The 19633-nt window shown below is 39.8% G+C and overlaps 1 protein-coding gene and 1 pseudogene across 1 annotated transcript in view; one reads left to right on the forward strand and one right to left on the reverse strand.

Moving 5' to 3' along the window:
• Nucleotides 1-1289: 1289 nt before the first annotated feature.
• The window catches only part of MRPL48 (mitochondrial ribosomal protein L48), a 49446-nt gene continuing 31102 nt past the window's right edge, over nucleotides 1290-19633 (forward strand). Inside the window, exons 1-4 of the mRNA XM_059069714.2 lie at nucleotides 1290-1377; nucleotides 1424-1608; nucleotides 11422-11474; nucleotides 12717-12754. Coding sequence (XP_058925697.2) covers nucleotides 1290-1377; nucleotides 1424-1608; nucleotides 11422-11474; nucleotides 12717-12754 — 364 coding nt within the window. The remainder of the gene's footprint in view (nucleotides 1378-1423; nucleotides 1609-11421; nucleotides 11475-12716; nucleotides 12755-19633) is intronic.
• Nucleotides 14073-14413, reverse strand: LOC131760035 (large ribosomal subunit protein eL13 pseudogene; annotated as a pseudogene).

The raw sequence follows: 19633 nt of genomic DNA on the forward strand, positions 1-19633 counted from the left end.
GGTAGGATTTCCTTCTTTTTAAATGCTGTTGTAATATTCCATTATACATATACGGTTTATACTGTTTTTGATAGTGGCTGTACAAATTTACATTCCCACCAGCAGTGTGCAAGGATTCCCTTTTCTCCACATCCTCACCAGCACTTGTTATCTTCTGTCTTTTTGATAATCGCCATTCTAACAGGTGTGAGATGATATCTCGTGGTTATGATTTGCATTTCCCTGATGATTAGTGATGTTTAGCGTCTCTTCATATACCTATTGGCCATTTGTATGTCTTCTTTTTTTTTTTTTTTTTTTTTTTTTTTTTTGCGGTACGCGGGCCTCTCACTGTTGTGGCCTCTCCCATTGCGGAGCACAGGCTCCGGACGCGCAGGCTCAGCGGCCATGGCTCACGGGCCCAGCCGCTCTGCGGCATGTGGGATCTTCCCGGACCGGGGCACGAACCCGTGTCCCCTGCATCGGCAGGCGGACTCTCAACCACTGCGCCACCAGGGAAGCCCTGTATGTCTTCTTCTGAGAAATGTCTGTTTAGATCCTTTGCCTAATTTTAAATCAGGTTATTTGTTTTCTTGCTATCAAGTTGAGTTCCTTATATATTTTAGATATTAACTCCTTATCAGATGTGTGATTTGCAAACATTTTTCTCCCATTCCATAGGTTGTTCCTTCACTCGCTGATTGTTTCCTTTGCTGCACAGAAAAACTTTTCGTTTGATGCAATCCTCTATGAGCCACTTAAGGGCAGGGACCATGTAAATATTCATCTCTGTCTTCCCAAGGTTCAAAGGATTGGCACAAAATCATGCTAAGTAAATGGTTGATGTGTGTAAAATAAGTAAATGAATTTGTGCTGTGACATTATCTCATATGAGAAGGGGTATGTCAGAGGGAAAACACTTTGTATAAATGAGACAGTTTGAAACTCTGCTCTGCCTCGGTCGGTTGGCCCTAGACAAGTCTCTTAACCTCCTGCAATATCCTTACATGTAAAATCCAGTGATAATATCTCACTAACAAGCTTGTTATGAGGAGTAAATTGATGCTCTGAGCATAATGCGCTGTACATAGTGGTCACTCAATAAAAAATAGTTATTATCAATTATTATGAGGCAACTGAATGTCAGAAAGGCTAACTTAGGGTCATTCAGCTTTTAAATAGAGGTTAGAAGTCAGATCTCCACGTCCCGTGCTAGACGCTGGAATGAATTAATCAGGCAGAATTTCAGTCCCTGAGGAACTCGCAATCAAACACGGGAAAAAGAAAGTAACAAATAATTAATATATAGTATGGCAGATGAAATAGCAGAATTGTGTGTAAAGTACTGGGGCAACACAGAGATGGCAATTAATTCTGACCGGAGAATTCGCAGTGAAGGTGACACTTGAGCTGTAGTGGGCGATTTCTAGACACTGAGTCTCAGAAGCTGCCGGAACCAAGGTGCTGCGGGAGTTGAGTGAGTCTCGGTTGGATATTGTTACCGGACCGGATCGAGGCCGTTCCGTCAGTGTTTTCGGACGCCCAGCGGTCGCGGCTTCTTGGGCCGATCTTCAGCTGGCACAATTACAGGCCGCGCAGCAGCAAAAGATGACTGGAGCTCTGGGAAAGGTAACGTAGGTTCCACGCGCTCTGGGCGCTGGGGAGGTGGTGAAAAGAGCTGAGCTGCTAGGTAGCCGCGAGAGTCTCACACTGCTGCAGACATCCGGGTAAGAGATTTGGGAGAGAACAAGGTTCTTCCCAGAAGCACGTGCGGCGCCTTGTCAAAGGGCTACGCTTAGTCGTCTGCTCCCGGGGCGTTAACCCGAGCGCCACGCCCCGCTTCGCGCTACCCTCGCCTCGCATTGGCCTGGAAAGAGAGGAGTCCCGCAATGGGAATCACAGCGGAATAGGTCCAAATAATATGTACGACCTTGAGCAGGTCATTTTATTTTTGCTTTAGGTTATCAGCTTCCAGATTTTTTTCTAAGAATGCCGTTTTGACTCACTGAACAGATTGGGATGTGAGGCTACTTGGCGACAAGGGAAGGGTAATAATAAAAAAAAACATTTTCACTTACAAAACCTTAATTACGTGACTGCAGTAAAACTGTGTGAACCAAGTAAAGCATTCCTTGACTTTCCCTTGTCCTCTTAACAGATTTCAGCTGTGCTTTTTCAGTTGTACCATGCTGCTTAAAATAATGACTTTTTGTTTTTAGCAATTCATGTTAAAATTTTATTAGAGGCATTAATTTGGAGACTGTACTCCATGATACACAGCATGATCATTTCTGCTGATGGATCTACTGGTCCTAACTTTGGGGCAGCCCCTGAATGTCTCTAGGTTTGTTTCCTTAAGGTCCCAAACCTCACTTCATCCTTAATGAAGTAACTCTCTGTTGTTCACTTTAGTCAAATTGTGAGAATTTAACTAGGTCTGGTGAAAGGATAATAGAAAAAAATCAAAGTTTTAAAATTTAACTGTTAAAGATGGTCAGACTGGTGGCTTCACGCTCCTGCTGTAAGAGCCTTGATTCTGAGGAATGCTGAAAGGGAGGGATCATTGTTCAGGGATTACTGTTTTGGGCCTTTCTATACTCCTGAAGAGCCCATGGAAATCTGTCATAGGCTATCACCTAAAGATACTAGGGCATATAGGGCCCCTCTGGGTCTGATGCCACTGTTCTCTTCCAGACTCCTTTGTTACTGACTTCACTCTTCCGTTCTGCCCTATGGCTTTGGCCAGGTAGTCTCTTCTTTATTTATCAAATGCTGAATTCCTAATCTTTGATCTTGTGGAGCTTTCTCACTTGGAATGCCCTCACCTTTTTCACCACCTATCCAAATGCTCCATGGTTCAAGGCCCAGCTCAGGTCTCATCTTTTCCTTAAAACCTTTCAGACCATTCCAGCCAAAGTGCTTGTTTATTTTTTGAACTCTTAGCTGGTATTATCTTTTGGCATCTAATCATATGCAGTCTTGTGACCATCCTTGTCTCAGCCTGTCTGGAAGTGTTAGTTAATGCTTTACATTTATAAGGATAACACATGGGATTTGCATCAGACCTGTGTTCTATCTCTTGCTAGCTGTGTGACCTTAGGCAAGTTATTTGACCGCCTGTGCTTCAGTTTCTTATCTGTAAATGCAGATAATGGTGCCCATCATATGGAATTGTTGTAAAGATTATAGAAGATAATGTAAGTAAGAGTATTTTCTAAGTGTGAAGGACTATACAAATAGGAATATTGATATTATTCTATAGTTAATAAACTGCTTTCATTTCCATAATTTTATTTGAGCTTCATGATATGAGATAATCCTGGCAGACACAACAGATAAGGAGGTGGAAGCTACTGGTGCAGTGTCTGATACATAATAAGTTCTCAAATGCTTTACCAAGTGCCTGAATGAACGAATGCCTTGCTTATAGGTCAACAGTCTCTTTTGTGGTAGTGCTGAACTGGAGCCTAGATTTTCTACCCCTCCTAAAACCCCACTGCCTTTCCTCTTCTGAGTATTTTGCATCTCCCTAACTTGATAATAATCTTGGTTTCTCTCATCTGTGCAATGAGGAATGAAAACCTTCCTTGACCTTCCCAGTTGTCAGTCCTTCCCTTCTTTGTGACCTGTGCAGCACGTTATACTGATCTCATTTCAGTGTAATAAATAATTTGTACATCTACTATCCTCATTAGAAAGATTGAGGGTAGGGACTTCCCTGGTGGCCCAGTAGTTAAGAATCCACCTGCCAATCCAGGGGACACGGGTTCGAGCCCTGCTCCGGGAAGATCCCACATGCTGTGGAGCAACTAAGCCTGTGTGCCACAACTACTGAGCCTGCGCTCTAGAGCCTGCGAGCCACAACTACTGAGCCGACATGCCACAACTACTGAAGCCTGTGTGCCTAGAGCCCATGCTCCACAACAAGAGAAGCCACCACAATGAGAAACCCACATACCACAACAAAGAGTAGCCCCCACTCGCCGCAACTAGAGAAAGCCTGCATGCAGCAACGAAGACCCAATGCAACCAAAAATAAATAAATTAAAATTAAAATTAAAGAAAAAAGAAAGATTGAGGGTAGGCAACTATTTTCTTCATGTCTGTATATACGCAGCCTACAGTGTACTTGACCTGATAAATATTGAATGAATAAGTGAATGAAAAAATGTTGACATTATGTGGTAAATACACAGTAGAGCTGGGACTAGAAGTTCAAACTCTTAGGCCAGTGCTTGGGACCCTAAGAAACCATCTCAAATTTTAGATGAGTGAGAAGCTCAGCTTTACTGGAATAAAACTGGGTGGGATCACATACCTCTTTAGGTCAACAGAAGTAGTAAAGCAATTAAGTGTCCAATTAAGACACTAATGCTTATAGTCATCAGACTTCAGAAAACATATTGTTTGATCAAGATGGAAGGATGGTGCCTGTGGAAGTCAACATGCACAGGGAATTGGTACTGACTCACCTTCTGAGTTACTTTGCAGAGAAAATGGATGGTCTTGGAGTGTCAAGCTCACGTCTGGATGTCACTCACCCTCAGATTACCATTCTTTTGGGGGATTACCCATACCCTTGAACCACAAGGTTATGATTAGGGGAGGGCTGGTGATCACAAAAGATATGCTAGCCTTACCAGCCCAGAAGGAGCAACCTTGGGGACTGATCATATAGTAAGATGTTTTCAAATGAAAACACTGAAGGCTAACATGGAGCATAGTTCATATGAACAAATAGCAGTGAGGATTAAAAAAAATGACAAATCAACAGACATGAATTAGAAGGACATAAGAAGATATGAAACAGGAAGACAGAAATTTCAGAGGGCCTAGCAGGGCAGGGAGTCCAAAAGCCCAGCAAAATGGTCAAGAAGTTGGCTATTTCCTGGTCACTGCTAGACTGTAAGTTCTGGAGGACAGGGACATTTCTCTATTTTGTTCATGGTTTTATCTTCAGCACTTGTCACAAACTAAAGTACATATTGTTTAATAAATGTGGAACTGAACAATCACCACTGTTATTGTCACTGCTCCCAGTTTGACCATTAACAATTTGCCTTGCACTTGCTAAGTTCTTTTCATATAATATCTAATTTAATAGTATCAACAACTCTATATGAGTTGTTTTTTGTTTTTGGTGTTTTTTTAAAAATTTAACTTATTTTTTTATACAGCAGGTTCTTATTATATGAGTTGCTTTATAACCTCTTTAGAGATAAGGAAGTGAGGTTTGGAGAGATTTACTAATTTGATCAGCAAATATTTATTGAGCACTTGCTATCTGCCAGAGAGTATGCTAGATGCTGGGATGTAGTAGTTCCTGTCTTCAAGGAGCTTATATTTCCAGCAAAATAGACTATACTTCAATTAAAAAAAGAATAATTACTTAACTAATTGTGATAAATACCTCAAAAAAAGATTCTGTGTGCTATATGGTGTGTATAACAGCAGAATTCAAATAAGTCTGAGCAGTCAAGAAAGTTTTCTTGGTGATGTTACACGACTAAGACTTAAAGAATAATAGAATTTAAACTGGGAGAGCATGTGCGAAGGCCCTGAAATGAGAACACGTTTGGAGTTCCAGAGGGCCCAGAGGAAATTGGAAGGGAGAGAAGCAAGGGAGCTTGTATCAAGGGAGAGAGTGTGGAGAAGTATGGGGATGAGAGCTGGGGAGATGATAGGGGATTGGGCTTACATTTCAGTGACCACAGTTGTTTTGAAACATTTTAGTCCTGGAGGAAGGTAGGGAATTGGGCTTAACAGAGCTCAGCTGTGGCCTAGAAGTGCCATCCAGCAGTATGGTGTGAGGCCAGATATTCCTTTCTTCCTCCCTTCCTCTCAATCTCTCTCTCTCTTTCTTTCTTTTTAAAATCGAGATATAACTCACGTACCATCATATTTACCCTTTTAAAGTGGATAATTTAGTGGGTTTTAGTATATTCATAAAGTTGTTCAGCCATCACCACTACTTCCAGAACATTTTCATCACTCTAAAAAGAAACGTTGTACCCATAAGCATTTACTCCTCAATTCCCCCCTCTGCCCACCCCCTGGTAACCACTAATCTACTTTATGTCTCTATGGATTTGTCTGTTCTGGTCATTTCATATAAATGAAATGATGTAGTATGTGAGGCCAAGTATTTCTTAAGTGACTTGCCAAAGATCATACAACTAGTAACATGGAGGAGCTGATATTCAAACCCAGGTCTGTGTGAATCTATAACCTGTGTTCCTAACTGCCGTAAACACTCAGTGTAAAGACAGGCTTTGATAGTCACCATATTAAACACATTCAGAAGAGAATGGCCAAAGGAAAAATTACAAGCATAATCAATTTCGAAAGAACTTAGGAAAAGGTCAGCTCGAACACCACTTATTAGCTGTGTGCATCAGACATATTAATTAACATTTCTGAGCTTTGGTTTCCTCACAGTAAAATGGGGGTAGAAATATCTATTTCACAGAATGGTTGTGAGGGTTAATGCAAATGATGTTTGGCATAAAGCAGGTGCTCAACAAATGGTAAGATTATTTAGGCTATTATTATCATTATTATATGAATTTCATTGCTATTAAATTGGTATTGTTCTTTTGAGAGATAGTGTGGCAGAAGGGAAAACATGGGTTTTAGAGTCAGATTTGGTTTGAGTTCTTGGCAACTCTTACCAAACCTATAACTTTAGGCAATTTACCTAAGCCTTTGTTTTTTCCTCTATAAATAGAGGCAGTTATTTCAATGCCTCTATTAGAGGATTGATGTAAAGATTGAGCAAAGTGCTTAGCACAAAGGATGTACTCAATAAGTGATAGTAACAATGCTATTTTAAATAATATTTGTTAATATACAAATATATTCTGTTAATATTCATAAGACAGTTGCTTGCCTCATGGGCCCCTAACCCACTTCTGTCACCATCCACCCCAGGGCTCTGGTGTCTGAAGCTACTCACACACCATAGATTTTGCCCCGTGACTTCAGTTCTTAAGTAGCTGTGTAGTCCTTTTCTGGTTCCTGACTCCTGAGCTCATGGGACAAGTATTTTTGTAACCCACTGCAACAGCTCTGTCCTCATTCATTCATTCAGTAGTCACTGGCCTTCTCTTCCATTTGGTTTGGAGCTGGAGCTGCTCTTCATTTGCTGACTGCGGGGAGAGAGTATTTGTGAATACAGTCCCAAAATAGATTACTCTTGTCCTGACAAACTATGCCAAGCATTGCAGGGGAGAGGAAGCACATTTTCCAGAGCTGAAAGAGAGAGTTCACACCACAGTATGAATGTCTTCCAGACAGTTGTCAACCCTTAAAAAGGTTTGGCTTTTAGATAATTAAATCCATAGCTATTGTGGAGGCTCAGAAATCTGAACAATTAAAGTGAGGAAAAATCAGTCTCATCTAGATCTTTCTTCCCATCCAATACCTCTTCTGTATGAAGTGACCCATTTAAGAATACATTCTGTTCACTCTGATTTCTATTCTGTTTGTCGTGGTTGATAGATCTTGCACCTGGAGGGACATTAGAGTCATCTGTTCTAACTCCAGAGAGGGGAAAATTAGTAGCCAATCACTAGTATGGTGACCAGTTGGGGGGTGAGCCAGCCAGAGCTCCTGTGTCCTGGGGCTCCCAGTTGCCTGCTCTGTCTTTTATGCTGGACAATATAAGGTTAAGCATATTGTACACATGTTTACAAAGTCTTTTAGTACCTACTGATTTAATTGTCATTTTTAGGATTGTCTGCATACTTTGTCCTTCCTTCTGTTATTCATATCCTTCCCAATCTTCATGACCTCACATTCTCTGGGAGACTTTTCCTAAATTTGATCATTTTCCCCCCTGAATTCCTAAACACTGACACATTCATTTATGGGAGAGAGGCTGTAGAATAGTGGAAAAATTATAGGCTTTGGAGTCAGAGAAACCTAAGATCCTATGCTAGTTCTGATAGTAGCTCTTTGACTTTGGTAAATTACTTAATCTCAGTTTCCCCAACTGTAAAATGGGATAATAATACTTATCCTATAATAGAATTATGATTTAGACACATGGTAGGTGCTCAACATAATAGATGTAGGTGGTAATAAATGGTAGCAATGATTGTCACTCATTCACTTCTTCCTAATCATTTATTTATTTACTAAAACAACAGGAAGATGATATGACTCTTGCCCTTGAGGATCTCTTGGTTTAGCATAGTGGACTATGGGTGATGTTAAGAGTTTCAGTGAATCTCTTGAAGTAGTATGCAAACTTTTTTTCCCCCTTACTTACTTAATTTATTTGGTTCTACATACTACATTTTAATTTTTTTTTTTTTTTGGCCATGCCATGCAGCATGCAGGATCCTAGTTCCCCGACCAGGGATCGAACCTGTGCCCCTTGCATTGGGAGCATGGAATCTTAACCACTGGACCACCAGGGAAGTTCCCACCTGCTACATTTAAAAAAATTGAAGTAGAGTTGATTTACAGTGTTTCAGGTGTACAGCAAAGTGATTCAGTTATATATATATATGTATATATACACATATTATATATATAGATTCTTTTTCATATTCTTTTCCATTATAGGTTATTATAAGAATATAGTTCCCTGTACTAAGTATGCAAACTTTTGTATATTCGTGTCTATATGTATTTGTCTGGGGAGAAGGTTCATGATTTTGGGCAGATTATCAGCAATATCTAATCTGTAACACCCCAAAAGCTAAGAACTTCTCCTGGCCATCAACACCTGGATTCCCTGCCAGAGGTGCTTGTTGTTTGTGCCACCTATTTTGACTTAATCATATAATACTGTGGTATTGCTTAGCTGTTTAATACAAATGTGCATTCATATCTTCAGCCATTCAAATTCCTGTAAGACAGGGGTTGTGCTTACATTTTTTAAACAGCTTTATTGAGATATAAGTCATATACCATAAAATTTGTCCATTTAAAGTATACAATTCAATGGCTTTTAATATCTATAGAGTTGTACAACCTTCACTACAATCAATTTTAGAACATTTTCATCACTCCAGAAAAAACCCCCATATCCCTTAGTTGTCATCCCCAGCTCCCCAGACCACCCCCCCCAGCCCTAGGCAACCACTAGTCTTTCTTTCTCTATAGATTTTCCTATTCTGGCTATTTCATATAAATGGAGTCATACAACATTGGCCCTTTGTGACTGGCTTCTTTTATTTAGCATAATGTTTCCAAGTTCATTCATGTTGTTATATTTTGTTTTTACAGTCCCTTTCCTATTCAGCATAGTAGTTGACACATAATAGGCTTTTTAAAATTTTTATTTTTATTTTTTAAAACTTTATTTTTGGCCTCGTTGGGTCTTCGTTGCTATGCATGGGCTTTCTCTAGTTGCGGCGAGCGGGGGCTACTCTTCGTTGCAGTGCGCGGGCTTCTTGTTGTGGTGACTTCTCTTGTTGTGGAGCACAGGCTCTAAGCACATAGGCGCAGTAGTTGCAGCGCATGGGCTCTAGAGCACGCGGGCTTCAGTAGTTGTGATGTGCGGGCTTAGTGGTTGTAGCTTGCAGACTGTAGAGCGCAGGCTCAGTAGTTGCTCCGTGGCATGTGGGATCTTCCTGGACCTGGGATCGAACCCATGTCCCCTGCGTTGGGGACAGTGGATTCATAACCACTGCGCCACGAGGGAAGTCCAACCTTTTTTTTTCTTAATTTAAAAAAATATTTATTTACTTATCTTGGCTGTGCCGGGTCTTAGTTGCAGCATGCGGGCTCTTAGTTGTGGCATGCAGGCTTCTTAGTTGTGGCATGCAGCCTTCCTAGTTGTGGTATGTGGACTCTTAGTTGCGGCATGCGAACTCTTAGATGTGGCATGTGTGCAGGATCTAGTTCCCCAGCCAGGGATCGAACCCAGGGCCCCTGCATTGGGAGTGCAGAGACCTACCCACTGGACCACCAGGGAAGTCCCCATAATAGGCTTTAAAAAAATAAAATTTAGAACAGTTTTAGAATTACAGAAAAGTTGCAAAGATAGTACAAAGAATTCTCATATACTTCATATCCAGTTTTCCGTTATTATCTTACATTAGTATGGTACGTTTTTTATAATTAATGAACTGATATTGATATATTATTATTAAGTCCATACTTTATTCATATTTCTTTCATTTTTAAAAATCCAGTGTCATTTTTCTGTTCTAGGTAGGATCCCATCCAGTATATTATATTACATTTAGTCATCATGTCTGCTTAGGCTCCTCTTGTCTATGACAGTTTCTCAGACTTTCCTTTGTTTCTGAAGGCTTTTACACATAATAGGCTTTTAAGACATAAATGTTGAAGGAACTGAAATTGTTCCTCATAGTGGACAGGATTTTCTCTTTGTGTTATGGGACCTTAAGGGCATTTATTATTTATTATCTAGTTACTTTATAAAAAGAACTCCTCTATGTTAAGCACTCCCTTAGTAAACCTATAGCAGTGAGCTTTTGAGTGGGTGCCAGCAGGGCAGAGTGAGACTAAAATAACTGGGTTGTTGGGGGTAAGATTGTGGGGAGTGGGGGAAGCTACCACTGCAACTGCCTCCTCTCATTATTATTGTTTTGTTCATGTTGGTTTATTATTATTATTATTAAGAGAGTGTGGTGTAATAGAGGCATAGTCTTTGGAGTAAAACAGGCCTCTTAGCCACTTATTAGCTATAATTTCTTGGAATATAATTTCTATGGGCCTCAGTTGCCTCACTTGTAAAATTGCTTTGCAGTGTTTTGAGAATTAGGGAAGAGTTCAGAAAGTCTCTTGCATGGCAACTGTGCTTGACACATACATAATAGTTGTTGATTGATATTAGAAAATATAAATTAGGGACTTCCCTGTTGTCCAGTGGTAAAGAATCCGCCTTCCGATGTAGGGGACACAGGTTCGATCCCTGGTTGGGGAACTAAGATCCCACATGCTGTGGGGCAACTAAGCCCACGCGCCACAACTACTGAGCTCATGTGCCACAAACTACAGAGCCCATGCACCCTGGAGCCCGTGTGCCACAACTAGAGAGAGAAAACCTGCACACCACAACTAGAGAGAAGTCCGCATGCTGCAACGGAAGATTCCGCATGCTGTAACTAAGACTTGACACAGCCAAGAAAATGAATAAATAAATAAATAAAATAATAAGTATTTAAAAAAAGAAAATATAAATCAAATTAGAATGGGGAAATAGGGTGACAAAAAGTAACCCAAGAAGTGCGGCGGGATTGGGCTTCTGTTTTTCGAGCATTTTCTGTAGTGGGTAGAATAGGAAAGATGGCCTTGGTTTGCCTGCATGTTTGGTATTAACTGTAGGGCAGTTTCTTTGCTAGACAAGAGACTTTGGTTCCGTTTTGGTTTGTGCACTGTGAGTTTCTAGCCTCTTTGTGAAGAGGTACTTGGAGATCTATGAATGCTTACAATTGTTCTAACATGACTGTTTTGCTGTAGGCGCTGTGTTTGAGGAATGACACCATTTTTAAGCAAGCCTTTTCCCTCTTGAGGTAAGGATATTAATAACAGTAAAAATATAGCTAATATTTGCATTCCACTAGGTGGTTCACACAGCATTCTTCTTTCATCGTCTCCACTTACATGTTTACTAAGCATCTCAAGCATTAACTCCCCTGCCAACTTACTCCTTCCCCATTCTCAGTAAATGACAACTCCATTCATCTAGTTGCTCAGGACAAAATCCTTGGAATCATCCTTGATACTGTTGTTTTTCTCACTCTACATTTAATTCTTAAATCCTGTCAGCTTTTCTTTTTTTTTTCTTTTTTTTTTTTTTTTCGCGGTACGCGGGCCTCTCACTGTTGTGGCCTCTCCAGTTGCGGAGCTCAGGCTCCGGACGCGCAGGCTCAGTGGCCATGGCTTATGGGCCCAGCCGCTCCGTGGCATGTGGGATCTTCCCGGACCGGGGCACGAACCCGTGTCCCCTGCATCGGCAGGCAAATTCTCAACCACTGCGCCACCAGGGAAGCCCCTGTCAGCTTTGCTTTTGAAATATGTTCACATAATGCAAGGCTATTGCAAGAACCACTTCACTGGTTCTCTTCCCTCAGTTTCAGGTCTTCCTATTCATTGCTCACCTATTGCCAGGGTTAACTTTCTAAAACTTAAACTTGATCAAATCACTTTTGTGCTTAAACTGACAGGAGCTTCCCACTGCCCACACAGAGTAAAGACAAAACTCCTTAGCACAGTTTTTGAGGTTTCCATAACCTGACCCCTGATTACCTCTTTTACCCTGCCCCCTTCCCTGCTGCTTTTAAGTGCCACTCACATCCACCTGCTTGCTGTTCCCCAGATATGCTACTTTCATACCTCTGCCTAGAATGCTTTTCCTGTGGGGCTAAATAATCGAGAATAGTTCTTAATTTTTAAAACCTCATTTCAGATAGTTCCACCCCTCTGATGAAATGAGCATGCTTTCCTTTGTATTCCACCAAATCTTGTACATGATTTTGTTCTGGATCAGCACTGTATTGTGGCTCGCATCTGTTTACATATCTCTCTCCCAACTAGACCATAGATAGAGACATTTTACTTACTTTTGCATCCTCAGGACCTAACAGATTGACCCATAGTAAGTACTTAATAATGTTTATGGAAAGAAGAGAAGGGGGAAATAAGGAAATATGTAGCATTGATATATCCTTAATGAGGAGCATACAAGTTTTGGTAGCTTTGCAAATAGATGTGGGTATCTAATTGTATTCAACATACTTTCTTCCTCTTTTTAGGTTCAGAACCTCAGGAGAGAATCCCATCTGTTCTGCAGGTAAACAGTTATTTCCTGATGTAGTCTTCTTGCTTTAAGTGACCCTCTAACACTATAATAATTTTGTCTAAAAAGATGCCTAACAGAAGAGTGCCTGGGACCAAATCCTACCCCTCACATGGAACAGGACAAAGGGCAAGAACATAAAGTAATGGGTTAAGAGCAAGAGTTCTGTAGTAAGTTTGGATTCCAACTCTACCACATACTATTCTGTGATTTTTAAGTACCTCTCCATAGCTTGGTTTCCTCACTTTAAAAAATGAGGAGAATTATAGTACAAACTACAGTGAATTATTTGAAGATTCAGTGAGATAAAACATATAAAGTGCTCAAAAAAAGTTAGTATTGGGACTTCCCTGATGGTCCAGTGGCTAAGACTCCGCACTCCCAATGCAGTGGGCCCGTGTTTGATCCCTGGTCAGGGAACTAGATCCCACATGCCACAACTAAAAAATGATCCCGCATGCCACAACTAAGACCCAGTACAACCAAATAAATAAATATATTTTTAAAAAGTTATTATTATTATTGTTACCATTTCAGACCTGTCTTTCATGTCCATTATCTACCAGGCTAAGGCTTTTCTTTCAGTATTTTATCCAAAATTAATGTTCATTCAATCTGGTTAACTCAATGAATTTCAATCTGTTTCAACCCTATTATTTGCCATTTTTGCTTTGTCTATTATGCGACAAATTTCAAAGCAGCCATTGGATAGTAATGACATCTGTTTTTTGACTGAAGAGTATCAGAAACAGGGAATTCCCTGGTGGTCCAGTGGTTAGGACTCCGAACTTCCACTGTAGGGGTCATGGGTTTGATCCCTGGTCGGGGAACTAAGATCCTGCAAGCTGCGTGGTATGGCCAAAAAAAAAAAAAAAGAAAAAGTATCAGAAATAAAGGAATGGGAGCAAGGAAGGGAACTAACATTTACTGAGTGCTTAGTATGTGCCATGCAGTGCATAAGAAGTTTTACATCCATTAATTATTTCAGAAGATGGTGGCAATGTGTAGAGAATCACCACTTCTACCAGACCTAAAGCCCAGCTTCTCAAAATATGTGCTTCTTTTTATTTATTCATTCTCTCAACAAACATTTTTTGGACCAGGCTGTGTTTTAGGTGCTGGGGGTACAAAATTAAGATGATATAATCGTTGCCATTTGGAACCTTACAGTGTTATAAGAAATAATTTTTTCCCAAAAGAATAATATAATGAACACTTCTATACCCATTACTTAGATTCAACTGTTGTTAATATTTTGTCATGTTAGCTTTCTTTTTATTCTTTTTTTAAATAACAAGTTGCCAAGAGCACTTTATTTTTTCTTTTCAACATCTTGTTCTGCAGCTTCCTTGGCCCTTTTTGCCCAGATGCCAAAGAGCCAGGCATTGGCGTGGGCCATGCGGAGACTGGCGAAGGCCTTGAAGTTCTTCTCCTCCTCTGTGATAACTCTGGCCTTCTCCTTCTTGTAGATGTTCTGTATGGGCATGACTGGTCTGGTCAGCTGGGTGGCCAATTTGAGCTTTGCAGGAGAGCTGTCTCCCTTCTTGGGGGCTGAGGGCTTCCTGCGGATCTTGTGCTCTGTTTGGTTGAACCACGTGGCTGGTTCTTGTGGAAGTGGGACTTCAGGATCATATCATTACGGCTGGGTGCCATGGCTGTTGCCAACTGGTATGGGGAGCAGGGAGGACAGGGAGTGAGTTAGGGCCCAGGCGCGGTGGCCCGAGGGCGCATGCACCCATGTTAGCTTTCTTGATCAGATGTTATGATACTTCACCCCTGAATACTTAAGTATGCATTTCTAGAAACAAGGATATTCTCTACATTCTATTAAAGAACCACAATAGCATTATCTCCCTGAAGAAAATTAATAATAATGCCCCAGTATCATCTAATACTCTATCCATTACCCCAGTTGTCCCCCAAAAGAGCCAATGATGGTTCATGCTTTGCATTTTGCTATGATGTCACCTTTAATGCAGAACAGATCTTTCACTATTTTATTTCTACAACAGTTGCTGTTTGATTAGGCTAGACCATTTGACTTATAAAATTTTCTCCCTTTTTAATTTGATTATTTCTGTGCGGTATTTTATAATATGTTCTTCTGTTCCTTTCCTACAAACTAGAAGTAACGTCTAAAAGCTTTTCTAGATTCAAGTTACACAATTTTAGCAAGAAAACTTAATAACTGATGCTCTGAACTTCATATTGCATCCTATCAGGAGAGGAAAATAAAACTAAGAAAATCTGATCATAAAAGTGAAAAGCAGCCATTTTAGAGAATATGGAAAATAAACACACACACGAAGAAGCTGAAGGAGATGAAGAAAATAAAAATCACTTGTAATCCTACCATCCAGAGATTATTGCTTAACATTCTGGTGTATATCCTACCAGGTCTTTTTCTAGGCATTTCTTTCTCTTTTTCTGTGTGTGCGTGTGCGTGTGCATGTGTGTGTGTGTGTATTTTTTTGTCTTGCAGTAATGAGAACAAATTATATATAATGCTTCATAATCTTTTTTTTCTACTTAATCTAAGGTGAACATGTTTCTACTATAATAAATAAATAAATATCTATATAATTATTTTGAATATACTGCCTTAAATGTAACAACATGTAGGATAAGAATCTGAGTCTGGTTTTGAACATGTTGAGTTGGAGTGCTTGTGAGGAAGATATACTAAGTAGTCCATTGGAGACAGTGATCTTGAGCTCAAAATATAGGTCTGGGTTGAAACTTTGAATTTGGAAGTCATCATATTGTTGATTTTAATTGAAATCTTGGGAATGAATGAGACTACCTGAGGAGAACAAGTAGAGAAGAGTCCCAAGGATCAGGCCCTGAGGAACTCCAACATTAAAAAATTGGGTAGAGGGTGCAAGATATGGCTAATGAGCTTGAAAAGGGAGGCCAACGTGGTAGGAGAAAACCAGGTTAGTATAGTTTCATGGCAGCCAAAAGGAGAGTGTTTCAGGAAGGAAAGAGTGGTTAACCACGTTACAGTTTCAGCTGTGTGCTGCTGAGAGGTGATCGCAAAAGACATGAACTAACGATGTTCCTTGGTTTCGACAACATAGAGGTGACCTTAGGGAGAGTAGTATCTGTGTATGTGTGGTGAGATCTGTTGTGGAAATCAACTGCATTGACAGGTGAATGGGAGTTCAAGAGTTAGAGAAAGCTATTACAGACAGTATGTTTAAGAAGTTTGTCTTTGAATGGGAGGAGAGAGAATTGACAGGAGCTGGAGAGGGATGTGGGGTTAAGGAAAGATTTTTTTTGATTGTTATTTTTCTCTTAATTATACTTTTAATTTTGAAAGATATAAAAAGTTATAAAAAAGTGAAAAGTCAAATAAACCCAGATTTGGCAATTATTAACATTTTGTTAGGCTTTCCTTTTTTTTCTTGTATATTAAAAAATAAGGATTATGTTCAAGACCCATTTATTCCCTACTCTTGGTATCATCCCTTATCCCATAACCAGAGAAAAAGTTCATTTTGAACTGGTATGTATTCCGAGGAAGGTTTTAAAAATATATTAAAATTATCAACTGTTAAAAATTATAAAAGCATGCAAATGGTAAAAATAAATATAAATTGACAAAAGGGTGTATGATGAAAGATTTAATTTTTTTCTATTTCCCACCTAGTTTCACTCCTCAGTGGTATGCATCGATAGCAGTTTCTTGTATATTTTTCAGGAAAGTTTTATGCGTATATGAACATATATGTTATAATGCTGGACATTTAGGTTGTTTTTAGTTTTTGTTATTTCAAAAAATGCTGCAACAACTGTTTCTATACATCTTTATAAACTTGTTCTGTACATTTGTAAGATAAATTCCTGGAATTGAAATTGTTGAGTCAATGGGTTGTCAGTTGAAAATTTTGGTAAGTATTGTCAGATTGCCCTTCAGAGAAGTTGTATTAATTTACATTTCTATTTTCTGGCCAAAACTGGGTTTTACAAAACATCTTACTTTTTTGCTCATGAAAATTATGTCTCATTTTAATTTGCATTTCTTGAGAGAGTTTGTCATCTTTTCATATTTTTTTTGGCCATTTGTATTTCTTTTCTTGTGAACTGCTTGCATATATTTTTTACCCATTTTTCTTTTGAATTGTTTGCTTTTTCATTTTTGATTTGTAAGAACTTTTTATATAGTTCCTTTTTTAATGAAAGTTCTTTTTTATAATTTATTTAATTAATTAATTTATTTTTGGCTGCGTTGGGTCTTTGTTGCTGTGCGTGGGCTTTCTCTAGTTGCAGTGTGCGGGGGCTACTCTTTGTTGTGGTGTGTGGGCTTCTCATTGCCGTGGCTTATCTCTGTTGCGGAGCACAGGCACTAGGCACATGGCTTAGTAGTTGTGGCTTGCGGGCTCTAGAGCGCAGGCTCAGTAGTTGTGGCGCACGGGCTTAGTTGCTCTGTGGCATGTGGGATCTTCCCCGACCAGAGCTTGAACCCATCTCCCTTGGATTAGCAGGCTGATTCTTAACTACTGCACCACCAGGGAAGTCCCATAGCCAGTTGATTTAACATTTATTGAAACATCCATCTTTTCCCCATAGATTTGAGAATGTCACCTTATCATATACTAAGTTTCCATATGGATCTAGAACTACTGTATTGTAACTTAGTATTGTTTTATAGATCTGTCTGTATATTTGATACCAGTACCAAGCTGTTTTAATACTACTGGTTACTGTAGTTTTGAGGTATATTTTAGTATCTGATTCTGAGGTAGTTTTTTGTTTTATTTTGCTTTGAAACTAGGTTAAATGGGGCATGTTAAATGCTGTTGAAAAATATCCAATTAAATAAAAGATCCTTTTGAAAAGAGAGGTAGGGACAATAACAATTTACTCAAACAGCTTCCTATTTGGAGAAATTTAAGTTGTCTCCAAAATTTTGCAATGTAAACAACACTACGATAAACATCCTTGTACATTAGTATTTGTGCCCTTGGGTGATTATTTACATAGGCTATATTTCTAAAAGTCTAATTGTTGGGTCAAAGGAAATGCACATTTTAATTTTTTTTTTGACTGCACTGGGTCTTTGTTGCTGCACGCAGGCTTTCTCTAGTTGTGGCAAGAGGGGGCTACTCTTTTGTGGTGCGCGAACTTCTGATTGTGGTGGCTTCTCTTGTTGCCGAGCACGGGCTCTAGGCATGCAAGCTTCAGTAGTTGCAGCACACAGGCTCAGTAGTTGTGGCACGTGGGCTCAGTAGTTGCAGCATGTGGGCTTAGTTGCTCCGCAGCATGTGGGATCTTCCTGGACCAGGGATTGAACCCATGTCCCCTGCATTGGCAGGCAGATTCTTAACCACTGTGCCACCAGGGAAGTCCCAAAATGCACATTTTTTTATTTTATTTTATTTTATTTTATTTTATTTTATTTTATTTTATTTTATTTTATTTTATTTTAACATCTTTATTGGAGTATAATTGTTTTACAATAGTGTGTTAGTTTTCCCTCTACAACAAACTAAATCAGTTATACATACACACATGCTCCCACATCTCCTCCCTCTTGCATCACCCTCTCTCCCACCCTCCCTATCCCACCCCCCCAGGCGGTCACAAAGCACAGAGGTGATCTCCCTGTGCTATGCAGCAGCTTCCCACCAGCTATCTAATTTACATTTGATAGTGTATATATGTCCCTGCCACTCCCCCACTTCGTCACAGCCCACCCCTCCCACTCCCCATATCCTCAAGTCCATGCTCGAGTAAGTCTGTGTTCCAAAATGCACATTTTTAAAGCTATTGATGTGTATTGCCAAATTGCTCTTCGGAAAGATTGTACCATTCAATAGTTTTTTTGGTACTTGAGAATCCCTTTTTTATACACTCATCAACACTGTTATTTTTTTAAATATTTGCTAATATTAATAAGTTTAAAAATGCCATCCCTTGTATTTGTAATTTGCATGTCTTTGAGTACTAGTTGGTTGAACATATTTTCATACATTTACTGGCCATTTATCCTTTCCTTTGCTCATTTTAATTGTGGAATCTCAGGGCCTAGAAAGCTCCAAGGCCCAGGGTAACTCACCAATATCAGCATGCCAAGGTAATTCTCTTTGAAAAGACACAGCTTTGTTGGCATTTTTCATGCATCTTTGAGATTTCTTTAAAGTCAGAAATTTCAAAATTGAATTATAATGGTGTTTGGAAAAGAAGAGTAGGAAGCAGTGTCCTCTTCCTACCTTTACACATCATACTCTCTGTGGGCCCTGGGTACCATCCCAGCTGCTCTCTTTAAGGGATGGGCCTCATTGTAGTGACCATCTTTTTCTTACTGATTTAAACGTACATGGAGAGGTAGAAGTAAATATATAAAGAGGTCTAAAGAGGTTAAATGAAGGGAACTCAGACTCTTCTTATTATAGCATGAGCAAAAAGGTGGAGTCATCAAAACATGGTACATTTGGGACCTCCCTGGTGGCTCAGTGGTTAAGAATCCGCCTGCCAATGCAGGGGACACCGTTCGAGCCCTGGTCCATTAAGATCCCACATGCCGCAGAGCACCTAAGTCCGTGCACCACAACTACTGAGCCTGCATGCTACAACTGTTGAAGCCCGCGTGCCTAGAGTTCGTGCTCCGCAACAAGAGAAGCCATCGCAATGAAGCCCGCGCATCACAAAACAAAGAGTAGCCTCTGCTCGCCACAACTAGAGAAAGCCCACATGCAGCAACGCAAACCCAACATAGCCAAAAATAAATAAATAAATAAATAAAATAAATTTATTTAAAAAAAAACCATGGTACATTCAAGTCCAAATAGTTCAGTGTAATTAGAAAAACTGAAAGAAGTTTGAAAAGAGATTTTGAAAAAAGTGGGTAGCCGCCAGAGCCAAATCATT

Source organism: Kogia breviceps, chromosome 7 (assembly GCF_026419965.1).
Source record: "Kogia breviceps isolate mKogBre1 chromosome 7, mKogBre1 haplotype 1, whole genome shotgun sequence".
Lineage (NCBI taxonomy): Eukaryota > Metazoa > Chordata > Mammalia > Artiodactyla > Physeteridae > Kogia > Kogia breviceps.